The following is a 14,203-nucleotide window of genomic DNA, read 5'->3' on the forward strand; positions in this document are numbered from 1 at the left end:
GAGAAAAAAAAAGTAACGTGTATGTTTACTCAGGTCATTAAACGAAGCAGCTCTGACCAACTATGAGCATGGAACAAATTCAATGATATTTTTTACCGGGTTGATTTAAAATGAACCACATCTTAAGCTGGTATAATGCTGAATACATGCAGTTTCCATGGAGTATAAAAGCGTTATTCCTCTCCTGTCTACAAGAATAACAAATAAAAACTTTTTTCTTGTTTACAGAACTTAACAAGTGAGAAAAACTGAAGTCCACAGAGTAGAACACCAGACGACTACAGTCTGAGACATGACAAATGCTGCTTCTCTGGTCCACAGCAGCAAGTGAGACAATCCATCACTTGGACAATGCATCTGAGTCAGCCGTGCTGGCAAGATGAAGATGTACCCAGATGCATCAGAAGCCTGCCAGGATCCACCAGCCAGTGTTTACATGACCCTGACCACAGGGCTGTCATCACAGGCTTGTTTTTTATGACAACAAAAATTCACGGATTGCCTAATGATCAGCTTTGACAAAGGCCCGAGTGTTTCTCAGGGGAAAAGGAGAGGAGAAAGAGGAACATGCAACCAAACTGGCAAAGAAAACAGAAGTAACACACATGCAGCAAAGAGAGTTGGGAAGGGGAGAAAACCAGAAGAAGGGTATGGGAACAAGAGGCAGGGAGAGCAGGAGCGTCAGAGAGGGACACGGGGAGAGGGCTGAGGAAAAAGAGCAAGAAGTTGACAGAACTCTGCACTGAGCTTTAATTAAATAGTTCACATTAAAGAGAAGACAATTTCCTATTAATGTATAAGTCAAACAATAGCTTATGTGTATCTCATTCCTGAAAATCTCAAGCCACTAACACATGGGATAGCAACCTCAGCACCTCCTTCCATCAAAAGGTTCCTATCGCAGGCAAAGGAAGCCAGCATTCAGGCATTTGCAGCCTGGATTACTATTAAAGATCCAGAAAAACTCTGCAGTGGCACAACATTATTGCACTCAGACTACCTGCTAGTTATGACACCAGTTACAAAGGAACAGTGAAGATATATATGATTCTGTGGTTGAAATGATGTAGATGGGTTGGGAATGCTTTATGAATAGACAGGCCGGAGTATTCAGTAGATAAAAAGGCCTTGAAACTTTGTATTCTGCGTAAAATAGATGAGGAAGCTAACCTCCTATCTTGAGTAGAATAGATAAGGGAGTTGTGCCAGCCTAAGCTAGTTTGTGCTAATGAGAATTGTGCTAATTAAGCCAAGGGTTAAAACCGGGCATGCGTAAAGACTGAATTCAACTAAAGGACACTGTGAGGAAGACTATCGACGACCACCAGGACCCTGAAAGACCACCAGAAGACCCAGAAAGACCACCAATGAACACAAGGGAGCATGGGTCAAAGACTTTTGCATATGTTAATGAATGCCGGGAAATAACATTAATATTTAGATTATTTCTCGGAAATGTAATGAATATGTATATTCTAATTGTATATAACTTCTATGGTTGAGTGATTTGGTGCGCACACTAGGTGGAGTGATCCCCTGTGCGCCCGGCGCCGCATTAAAGAATGCCTGCTTTCTAAAACCCCAAAGCAAGTCTTAGAGAGTGCTTATTTTGCCAACTTACGGTAACAGTTAAACCCATGTCATTATTCGCAAGTGAATGCACAAGTTACATCCCAAAGCAACTGGGGAAGAAATATCAGAAGATACTATAAATTTCCAAAACCAGTATGCAGATCAGACAAACTGCAGAGGAAACGGAGCTTACCTGTCCTGCATCTTCTCCCAAAGATAAAATTCCCGGACTGACAGCCTCTGCACAAACCTCAGCACAAACCACTGTAATCTGCACAGAGGCAATGAGTGGCTCTTTAAGGGAAAACAGAAAGCGTGACCCCTGAAACCAGCTCAGACTGTTCCTAGCCCTTGTTTCCTTCACAGCAAATGGTTTGATGGTTGGCACAACACTACTCACAAACTGCAACAATGAGAAAACCACCAAGTGCTAAAAACAAGCCTCGCAGATACAAGGTCTGTCCTTGGAGGAGAAACATTACCACCTCCCTTAGACAAAGTCCTTAAACTGACAGGGATATCCCTGAGACAGCTACTTACCCATCTACCTTACTGCTACCAAGTTCCTTATGAACAGCATGAAAACCCCACAAACTTTCAAAAGCAGATTAGAGACTATTATTTCCATGCCTAAGTCAAACAGCAGTCAATGCCAAGCAGGGCAGGGTGGGGAGAACGGCAGCTCCTTACCCTGCAAGTCTTCTCACATGGAGAAGTTGGGTCTTGGCTAACCAGGGCATGCAACAACTAGAGACTAACTGGGAAGGCAATGCTGCAGGAGCAAACAGAAAGAGATGCAATAACAGAGTAAGGGATTTTCAGCCAGAATCTCAAAACTCCGCTTTTGTTTGTTTTTACTAACACCCACTTCATTTCAGTGTCTAACATTTTGGATAAAAGATGAATTTATTAAAAATTCAACACATATGCTGCTTCATTTAAGATTCAGGAGCTAACAGTATGTATCTCGGTCCTTCAGCATAATCGCAGATGACCTGGGCTGACAGTCTTGATATTTTGAAGGTTAATGAAAACAGAATTTCTTTTTAGTCTTTTCAAGTTGTTTTTCTGCTTCATAAAAATAATATGAATAACCTCAATTTGTTAAGAAAAAATCTTTTCCAGATCACCTTTGGGAACAAATTTAAGCCTGTACAAACTTGAATCGAAAACACCAAGAAATCCAGACAGATAGAAAATGGAAAGTTGTAATTCTAAAAACGTACAACAACAACATTACATTAACACTGGAATAGATGATACAGACAACTCAGACTAGTTACTCCGTGTGTCTTAAATACTAACAGTGTGTGTCTCAGTTATCACATTATTTTGTATTCATAAGTTTCAGTACTCAAAAAATGAGGTTTCGTATAAATCTCCAATTAAGGACTAAGCAATGCCAGAAGCCTGGTGCCTTGGAAGCTACAACATTCTTGTAGTTAACACATTTTATAAAGCACATCTAAGTTCCCACAGTTAGCTGAACATAACATATGCTCGTTCTGTGTCACAATTATGCAACTACTCAAGGAAGAATTCCTCCTCCCCACTTCACACTGTCAAGCCTGGATCAGCAGGGACACCAGAAAAGCAGAATATTCCAAGTTTTTAATGCAGTCTAATTTGATTGCCTGTGTGCCATTTTGTTTCATTTCTGTTTACAAGTCTCAGAGTGGCTGGGACATACTAACCCCGTCAGAACATTACCGTTTACTGCTGTCCACTGCTTACAGTCATGCTGACAAATTATTTAATCCTCCTGTTATATCCCATGCTGAGCGAAGACAGAGAGCATCTAAATGAGCTTATAAAAGTAAACTGAGCTCAGGAAATTACACTATATTTGGTGCTGATAAAGTACTGTTTATAGAACACAAACAGAGCTGGGAAGGTCCTGGACAGTTCTTTCTTCTAGATTTAATAAACCTCCTTTTCCCCTGGCTAAGACCCTCAACACAGTGAACACAAATTTCAGGTTCCACAAAAATGTACATTCTTCCAGTATTCAATGTACTTCCCAAAATTAAAAATGTGGTATTTCAGTAGAGTAAGCTTCTAAAATACAAAACAAACACTGATTAGCTTTTTAGAACAAAGCCAAGTTTTCAGTAAGCAGGATGACCAAGAGGGTTTCATAACAAGTACCACCATTTCCAGTTCAGTTTTGGAACACAAGAGGTGAGGGCTAAGACCTCTGGACAAAAGGAGGTGAGAAAGCACAGGAGGGAAATGAGCTAAAAGGAGCTGACAGAGACAAGGACAGGCACTAGAGTACGACACTAGAGTACTCTCCTTGCTCACCACTCTCTCTTTGTCACCACATTTTACTCTAGTTTAACATTCAGCTTATGGTGAAATTTTGGAGTATTTTATTTCAGTAAATGAAATGGCCCTTCTGGCCACCTTTACTACGGCTAAACAAAATCAAATTGAGAGCTGAGAATTTAAGCAGGGCTTGGATCACCATCAAATCATCGAGAGTATCCACTAAGTTATTACAAGCTTGTGCAACTCATTAATAACTACAGTAAAAAGAATCCGGCAGAATGCCACTTAATTTTATCTACAATGGTAAAACTGTAACATTTCTATCACTAATACCTAACACAGCTGTCCCGTCTTACAAATTTCTGGGCTACCGAGTCACACAAACAATTTGGCTAAGAGATGTAAACACAAGAACCAACAAAAGTTTTACATACTCGTCATGAGATATAGTTTTGGACTACAGTGGATCACCTAACATTACATATATGCATAATAGCAAAGAGGAATATAATGTTCTACAGCAGCAGAGGTAAAAGATTTGGTGCCTTTTTTCCTTCTGATTTTCAATCTTGGACTTTCAGTACAAGCCTCATTGCTCAAGGACACATATTTATGGCTTGTGCATCAACAGCAATAACTTTTCTATCAGTTTAAAATCTTTAATCTAATTTTAAAAAGGTTATATTCCACTGTGGTAACAAAATTCAAATTAATTTTCTGTTATTGCTATGACATTAAAGGATGACTAATAAAGTTTCAGAGTCCTTAAAAAAATCCCCACCAGAGAAAAGAAGAAGCATTCATGAAGAGCACTAAACAAATTATGAAACCTAATGTCATTAACCGAGGATTTACTTTTTTTGATCACTGCTTATAGAGACACATGTCAGTATTAGCAGTGTTCAGCATTTCAGGAAAAGCTTTAGGTTTGGGGCTTATTTAAAAGCCAAAGCTTTATTTCCTTGTCAACACCTTTCAGAATACAGCATGTACTCTAGGAAAACAACTAACAAACTACATTTGAGGATCAGCCGCAAAACTACAGATCTGCTCTCCTCTAGAGCTCAGCAGTAAGTCAAACTTTGTTACTGTGTAATCTTCTAACATTGCCAGTATTTTTATTTTTAACTTCCACTTGCTGAGTACTTTTCCTCAGACATACGCAGTCCTGAAGTAGCAAGCTTCATCCTAAAAATGCAGGCGGACATTTTAGAGCAAGACCTTGAATCTGCATTCCTTTGAGCAGACCTATCATGCCTTCAGCCAGCCCCGGCAGCGAGTACCGCAGAGCCACAAGAAAACAAGTCTCCCAGATGGGATTTATCCTAAACAAAGAAGAACGGGAGCTGCCAGTCACCCAGAAGCAGAGAGGCCAAGGAACTCGCTTTCCCAGCCCATCAGCAAACTACCACAAAACAGCTCATACAATGGTTTCACTTGTACAGACAGGAGTAGTTTTTCCTCCACCTAGCTTAATTAAAAAAAAAAAGTCATTCATACGTCCTGTTTTAAATTACACTTACACTGAACATTTTTTGAGGACTGCTGTAAGGCTTACTGTTTGCACTGTGGCCAGTAGCTTTACTCTTTCTGGAGTACTGCTTTTCAATGACTGCAGCAGGATCTTTAGTGTCACCTACCCTTGAGAAGGGTAAAATAATCACTGACCTCTTCCTTACTCTTCCCAAACCGGCCTGGTCTAGAGATGCCGTAGGCAGCTGCTGACCTCTGTTGTTTCCAAGTTCAGAAGCAGGATGGTAACCAGAAAAAAACCAGCAAGAATCTAGACGTATAGCATACATCTCTACAACAAGGAGGGCAGCCGACTATGCTGCCTGCTACTGCACTATTACAGATCATACATCTCTATGAACGATCAAGATGGTCAAGTTATGGCCTGCTTAAAAGCATTTTGATGCTGCCTAGTCTTGAGAGCCTGGTATAGCAGATTATTTTTTTACATATTGTTACCAAAGAGAAAAAAAAAAAATCTCTTAATAGGATGTCATTTCAGCACATTTACTGCCATAGGGTCAGTTCACCCAGTTGAACACTGGTGGATGGCAGCCAACATCTTCTTTGACTAGAATAAACCAAAGGATTCGACAACAGCACAAGATGGCATGCTCAAGTGAGTGCACGTGTAACCCTGGATGGCTATGACTTCATTCCATGAAAACAGGCTGCAATGCATATCCTGCCAACCACGCTCTTTAAGCAAGAGCTTTACCCAGCTACCTTGGGCCCAGATCTGTGCACTTGGTGCCACGGCTGCTGCTAGAACCGTACCATCTGTGCCGCGGAAATCCTAGCAGCAGGGTTTGATAGCCCCAACCCAACCGCACATTAACGGCAGCATAAAGATGCTAGCATCCACAGTGCAGCACCCTAAACACAAAATCGGTGTGGATGTTGTCAGGGCTTGCTGGGGAGCAGGGGGCAGGGAAGGCAGCCATCTGGCTTTTTAGCAAAGCTCCTCATCAGTGCCATGGAAAGCACCGAAATCTCAGCATTAGAGTCAGTCTATGCAGAGGAGCGTACAAGCCTTCCTGATGCATCAGTGGAACTTGAGCTCCTAAAAAGAGAACTAAAGGGCATCAGGAATGAAAACTCTCAAAGTCAGCCTTTGGTACTTTTGAAACAGTAGTGAATGTGTAGATATTAACAGAATTTTGCTTTACACATTTTGCAGAAATAGATTTCTTCAAATATTAGTGGGAAAGAAGGGTCAACACAACAAATTGATCTGGCATCAAATGACACCCATTCTTATAATGCGTATAAAACGTTTTGCCAGCTTTTAACTAGTCAAAAGGCTGCTTATGTATCTACAACAAAACTGTAGCATTTTTTTCTTGCATGCATGTGCACACACATACACACACACACGCATTCCAGATAGGATTTAGGGTTCCTTCTTATTCTTCTAGAGGGGATGTTGTCTTTCTCCTTTCTCTCTGATTTGCTCGCAGACCAAGCACAGGCTAGCTTTGGTTCTTTTTGCTGGTGTAACAGTGTATCAGAAAAGTTTTCTTTCCTTGTTGCACCAACTCACAATCCAGAGCCAAGCAACAAATTTACTTTCTTCTGGGGAAAAAAACCAACCAACCAACCAAGAAAACCTACAATAAAAAAACCCCACAGCCCTGGTAGACAGGGATTTTACAGAGTAAAAGACATGCAAGACAGAACTATGGTGCACTGTGGTCTATCAGGGTCTTACTGTGAAAAGAGCAACACCACAGACTCAAGGAAGTGGAAGAAAAAAATATATGCAGAGAAGGGAGGATAAAGCATTCTTAGAAAGATTTTCAGTCAAAGATAAGAGGACAGACATAACTGGTTGATTCAGTGGCACTTAGGTTATCTTTTCTGAGAATCATACTGAACAAACCTGTTCTCTTCCAGATTTGTAAACTCCCTGACAAAAGGTATAGGACAGTATTACAGTAGCTGATATTAACTAAGACTGCCAAATCTTTTCCGCAAAGATGCGGAATACCTTTCTCACCCCTGTTTGCACAGTGTCTGCTCCAAGTCAGAGCTTCGTTTAAAATACTGACAGAGTGACTCACTTACAGATTATAATGGACTTTTATATTGCCAGAAATGATCTTGAGCATACAAGGAAAATAAATCTATACCTACCACAATAAATAACTCAAGAGTTTATTGACCCAATGAATGCCAAAGTAATCAAATAACATTTTTTCAATCTGCTTCATTTAAAGTGAATTTCCAGACAACAAAAGCTTGCTTTCTTTTTAATTTACATTCAATTTCAGGTTGCGGGTAAAAGCCAATATGAGGATGCTGCAGTTACCCAACAAGGAGGTATCAGGAAATTAAGAATTACGATTACATTTAATGGAAATGCAAACAAAACTGGATCCATGGCCACTATAGTGCTTTGCTTATTGCTTGAGATCACTGAAAGTTAAATCAATAGGAAGCATGTGATCTTTCCAGGGCAGGAAAAACATATAGGGAAGCACAGAAGTTGGGAGGTAAAAACGAAATGGCTAAGTATGATGAAGGAAGAGGCAGGAAGTGTCAAAATCAGTAGGGCTTAGAAGAGACTGCATGTACAAGAACAGACCCACCTGCTTCATTTAAGAATAGGTAGGAAGCCCGAATCCTGCATCACCTCAGAAATCATGGGTCAGACTCTTCTAAGAACAAAGCAGCACTTGAGACTGTGAAAGTGGGCCTGAACACTTCATAATCTCCAGAAAAATTAGAGCACCTAATCTGGCCTGAGATTCCCCATGGCACCATGCCACGGCAGCAGCCCACGCATGACCAAAGATGAAAACCCACCCTCAGACATGGGATGCTGGCTTTCAGACATGGCCCAGCTTTCTTCTCTCACACCTTGCTCCATCCTTCTCCCCCTCCCTATTCAGGGGAGATAACAGAACAAGTTGCACCCATGCAGGATATGGGGAAATAACTATGAGAAAAGGCTGTTTGAGAAAGGGACCAGACATGTATGAAAAACATAGAAGCAGAATAGGGCTGAAATATAATCTAATTTTAACATGTAAGGATGTGTATTTCCCCATTTAATGAACCTGACCCTGCCTGCTGGAGTAGGATTTTCTCTAGCGAGAACAAAGAAACCAGAAGAGTCTTCCGAGATCCGCAGGAGGGCTAAGCAGGACACCAGTGACATGTCCACTTATAGCTTGCATTTCAAGAAATAATGATATATGGAGTGTTTTGCTGTACTTTTGCTCTACAGTGCATCAGGTTTTAAGATAACTTTGTATTTTTTAGGATTTGGGAAGATATTCTCATGGGGCAAAAACTACTCACACTCGGGAGGTTTCTTGCTCTTTCTAGATACCTAGTCTTTTGTCCAGCTGATTGTGTCCTGCTCCCAGCAGCGATCACATCTCATCTAGCACATTGTGATGGAAAATTAGATGAGTCTTACAAACGTTCTGGAAGATATTTTTATTATATCTAAAAATATATCTATCAACTATTTAAGTAAGAACACTTCGTACTCAATGTATTTTAGGTTAGGGAAGGACACCCACCCTGCTCCTAAGTAAAAGGGGGTTGAGCTCCTACATCATATGCAAAGGTCAAGTCAGCTCTCAATAGAGACACAATCAATGCATCTTCTGGGTTAAATTCTTGAGTTCCAAAGGACTATGCTACATTCAGGCAAGCTTACAATTCTTACGCATAGATTGATGCAGGCAGAGTTCATTTTTCAAAAGTACTTCTACATTAAATGTCTATTTTATATTTGTCCATGTAAATAATTAGATATTCATAGATGTTGGATACTTGCAGGCAATAGATAAGCAAAAGTACATTCAGTGCCACAAGCTTTATTGAATTACTAGAAAATTCTTAAATACATTAACCACATACTGCTATTAAATATTTAACATCAATTCTAATGACTGTTTTAAACCCATAAATGATTAAATGAATTCTTATGCGATACTAATTTTTCAAACCAGGGGCCTTCAATTAATTATTGTAAAAGGTCACTTTCTATCAAGATGCAGGCTGTTAACAGGCAACACAAAAAAGGCAGCTGCAGCTCTAGTCTTTACTATGTCTATATGCAAGAGCTGAGCTGGTCCTCCAGGGAAGAAACCGGCTACAAGAGCTTGAGGATGTAAAAGCACCATGCTTTGGGAACAAGTGCTTTCCCTACACAGAAGCATTCCTCCTAATTTACCCATACATGCCAATACTTAGAAGAGTCAATCAAATCAGACTCTCTCAAACAAAAGCAAAGTCCAGAGCACATAGCTAGGAAAGTCATTTCAGCAAAGAACACGTTTGGTTCTTGGACACTTCATATCAGACTGTTTTTCTTTGATCTTTTGACATTAGGGGTTCTGTATACTATGCTAGTATGTCAAATTAGTCAAAATTTGTCAAAAGTCAAATATTAGTTTCTCCAACAACGTTTCTTATTTATACACTTTATAAATCAATTGTACCCTTCTGACTATTTAAAAACAAACAAACAAAGTAAAAATGCTTCATTCTTTACATACACTCTTTCTAAAAAAAGGGAGGACTCATTTGGTGTTACCTAGGGTACCACTGCTGGAATACTTTCATATAGCTTTGTATATGTTCCAGCTAAACATCACATTCAGATTTCCTAGGCAATTGGTTAACGTCCATGTTTGGTTGAAGATAGTTTTAAGATAACATAATAACAGTATACAGATAAATTAATTCTACTCAAAAAAGGTAAACAGTAATTAACATTTCCTAATGTTAACAGTTTTGTAGAGATCCTATAATCAGCCTAATGGATAAAGAGCCTGCAAAGTGTAAGATGCAGGTCTTGCAGGATTTGAAGTAGAGAACAAAAGATTTGCTTAAATTATGAGACTCGAATTTTATTAATGTTGTTGCCAAAAGTAGGTAAGACATTCTAAGAGACATCATTGAGCTTTCATCTCTTGTACGTTAAAAGCAGTGTTTCAGAAATCTAATTTTGCAGACCATCAGATACAGTATGTCCTAGGTTATTTTTCCATCTGTGTTTTCAGAAGCATAAAAAAATGCAAGATGAGATAAGCAGAAATTAGTGAAAATATTTTTCATCTATCCACGCAGCATTAAAAGTAATGTCAAAGAAATCAGGCATCAAGTACACAAACCTCCAGGGCATTTTAAAAGGCTACCAGCACTACCTGTCTCCACCTGTTCTCCTCCTCTTAAAATTTCATTAAAAATTCATAAAAATAATATTCAACACATTATGTTAAAGAGAACATAGCCTGACTTAACTTATATGAAAAAACTCAGCATTTTCTTACTTGCATCGATATTACAGGGGTCTGACAATCTAGGCAACTTGGAACACATTTTGTGTTCCTATCACACATGAGGACACAAACAGGTTAAAGACTCAATGCTTGATTTCACTTTCTAGCATCAGAAGCTTTAGACCAACATTTGAGGGGCACAGTTTTTCATAACTGACAAAAGTTATCGGCTTCACAGAGATTTACGTACTTCTAACAAGAAAATATTGTTCAGATGTACCATCGTTTGGTAACTAACCAGAGAAGGAAATAAAGTACACTGAAAGAGGAAAAAAATATTGAGAAGAAAAAGTCTAACTTACAACACTGGGAGGCAGCACTGGGCAATGGTTTCTTCTGGACTTCCTCCTGAAAGGAATACTAAAGGAAAAAAAAAAAAAGGAACACAGACCGATCAGGAAGCAAATGGTAACTTTATGAAACAGCTTTCAGAGTACAGCATGCCACAGATAAGAGAAAACATCCCTGGTAGCATCAAAGCATTAAATGTTCTCCTTAACATCCATATTCAGCCACACTCCCTTAAGTCTCCTCTTGTTTCATGCCAAAACCAGGTGTTAAAAAGTGGACATCTGGTTAAGGTGAAGTCTGCTTTACTACAAGCACAGGCCCTATTCTCAATTCTGAGACCTCAAATTAGACATCTAAAAGATCTGATTCTCCACACCACAACGTCACTGTGACAGGGAGCTCAAGCACAGCTTCAACAGTTCAAAACTCATCTGGGCTTACAGCAACACTGCAGTAGGAGACTGAAGCGGTTAGATAATCAGCATGCCTCGTAGGGCAGTAGCACAATGTTTGCCCAGCCAACACTTACAAGCTCTTCTGTGACCCACTGCACATCCAAAGTGAAGAATTTTTCATCTCATTTAATACTAAATTAGAGGATAGAGATATTTCAATTAGCCAGCTTTGACTTTTTACAAAGCTGTTTGTTACAGCATCAAAGTGTTCCCTAGGGGAATGCCAGTGGTTTTATTCTGTTATTCTCCTCTGTCTTGTATTACATAGAGATATGAGAAAATTAGGACAATTGAGCGAAATAATGAGGACAGTCTTTGCTAGGGAAAAAGGTCCGACGACAAAGGAAGTGGCGACCTTAGCAACCTGGTGCTGCAACCTGTGCAAAACAGGGCCACTAGACAGCCTCTCGCTGGATTTGGTAAGGATTAATGACCAGTTCATTATACGGCAGCTGACAACCTGCAGACTTCCGCTGTGGCTATCTTCCGATCTGTGCTATTTAAAATGCACAAGTGATCCTGAAAGGTGGTTAGGCTTATCATCAGCAAACTGCCAACTCACTGAGTTAATCAGGATTGTGAAAACAAGAACTGCTGATTTCACAGCACTGACTGGTTGACAAAGTGGTGAAAGGAAGTCTGTTGATGAGCAATTTCAGCAGCACAGGACAGGAATGGGTTCTGAATTATTACACTCAGAGATCCAAAAATGGCAGTAGCTTGTTCTTTTTAAGACATCAGCCCAACGGCTATCAGCAGTCCCAAAAAGAAAACTGAATATTAAGTGTTTGTAGGAATAGGGACTGGAAAGCGTTTTTATGACACCATATAAACTCCAAATGAACCTGCTTCTTGAACACTACTGTGCAACTTCAGTCTGGTCATCCATTGTCTCGAACGGAGATAGCTGAACTTAACACACAGAAAAGAAGATAAAGGCACAAAGTTGTCCTGTGCTAAATACCGCTATGCAGACTAGGACTCTGCAGCTCAAAAGCTACGCAAGAAGGTGAGGTCTCTAAAGCTGAGTGGCACAGAGTGGATGAATGAGGATCAGTCATTCAATTTTTCCAAATAAACCTGCCTCCAGCCGGTTTCAGAACATAGGGTTTGTTGGCTTAGCGCAAATAAGGTATTTCTTCAGGCAATGCACAATTAAGGTGTTGAATTCCTTTGCTACAACATAACTGACCTGGGTGCGTTCAAAAGGTAACTGACATCCGCAGAAGGAAAATCCATTAAGTGTTGTTAAACACAAAGATACTGCTCTGGCTCTGGAAGTTCCTGAGCTACAAGTCACTGCAAGTTAGGGGAATACACAAGGAAGATACCATCCCCACTCTGGGTCGCTGTCAGACATGGGACAAGATGAACCTTAGGTCAGGCCCTGCAGAGGTGTTCTTACATTTTTTTCATTTTCTCACTGGTGACAGGGAACATCCATAATAAATTTGAGATCATTACGTCACAAATACAGAGCTATGATTTTGTGACAGTATTTGATAAAAGCACGCACTTAGCATACATATGGATGGCACTCCAGGGAAAGGGGAGTCTCACAAAGCTCAGGGTATCTTTCAGCAAGAACCAGTTCAGTGAAGCACTAGAGGGCACCTACGCTTCACTGAAGTACCTGGCACAGATTGCTGCTACTGTCCACAGGAGCAAGGAGGCACCACAGCAGTACCACTGACAGGCCAAATCACAGATTGAGCTTGTCATCAACTCCAAGAGGTTCTCAGACTTCTAGGAAGGCAGGAGAGGTTGCCCTCAAGCAGTTATGTTTCTATCCACCCAAACATTGATCTGTCCTCAGTCGAAAGGAAAACCCACCTTATTTTTCTCCATCTGCACAGTAAACCCAAGGAGTCAAATAAGGAGTGGAAAAGAATAGATGAACGATCCCAGAACAAAAACCTATTACAGTCACTGGCAGAACATTTTGCAAGTTATCTTGCTACAGAAAGAGACCTGTTAAGAGTTTAAGCAAGCACCACACTCCTATTCAATGATGTTGACATCGACACATGAGGGTTTTTTTAAAAATGCTAAACTTCTAGTACAGGCATAATATGTCAAATCTTATTTTTCAAACCGTATGAACTGTAAAGAAAAGTTTTAATCATGCAACTATTCTAGTGTCACAAAAAAAAAATTGTAAATTCTGGTTTATAGCTGTTTAGCCAAGTACACACTAGAAAAAACAGGAAGCCAGGTATTATAATACAAGATTCATAAACTGAGCCATTAACATGGATTAGAAAAAAAGCTAACAGCTCCAGTCCTCAGTTCCAAGAAAGATTCAGTATCTTGCTTTGTCTTCTTCCCAGAAGCAGCTAACTGCAAAAATGTCCTTTTTGACTTGATTTCACAAATGAAGAGAACCTACCACAGCTTGTCAAAAATGGTTTCACTCTCTTGTGAGATAAGCATGGTATTACCTTTCCTCTGAGTGTACGCACATCAACAAAACTATTCGAGCATTTCCAGTATGTGCAAAAACGTTCCTCTCCTTAACACTAACAGTACACTTGAGAAAACAGTTCTGTAAACAGTCCATGGAAGACTTGTAAATGGTGAACATTCAGTAGTTACCTTAACCACAGGGATCCAATATAAAGAATAAAAGCAAGTTATAAGGCATGCAGGGCTACATTCATCTTTCAGTTTAAATATTTACCTCATCGTCTCCCAGTGAATTTATTTGTTCTAATTTTCTGGTCCAGTATCTGGCCTCTTCTTCAGGGATATCTATACCAAAAGAGTAAGTCACACCATCTTATTAACCAGGCAAATTTG

General features: G+C 39.9%; 1 protein-coding gene across 2 annotated transcripts in view; it reads right to left on the reverse strand.

The window, feature by feature from the left end:
* The window catches only part of UNC13B (unc-13 homolog B), a 217,829-nt gene that overhangs the window by 159,139 nt on the left and 44,487 nt on the right, over window positions 1-14,203 (reverse strand). For both annotated transcript variants that reach the window (XM_075138254.1, XM_075138255.1), the window contains exons 6-7: window positions 14,085-14,155; window positions 10,961-11,018 (exon numbers count right to left, since the gene is read on the reverse strand). In XM_075138254.1, coding sequence (XP_074994355.1) covers window positions 10,961-11,018; window positions 14,085-14,155 — 129 coding nt within the window. The remainder of the gene's footprint in view (window positions 1-10,960; window positions 11,019-14,084; window positions 14,156-14,203) is intronic.

The sequence above is a fragment of the Calonectris borealis genome, chromosome Z (genome assembly GCF_964195595.1).
Source record: "Calonectris borealis chromosome Z, bCalBor7.hap1.2, whole genome shotgun sequence".
In the NCBI taxonomy this organism is placed as follows: Eukaryota; Metazoa; Chordata; class Aves; order Procellariiformes; family Procellariidae; genus Calonectris; species Calonectris borealis.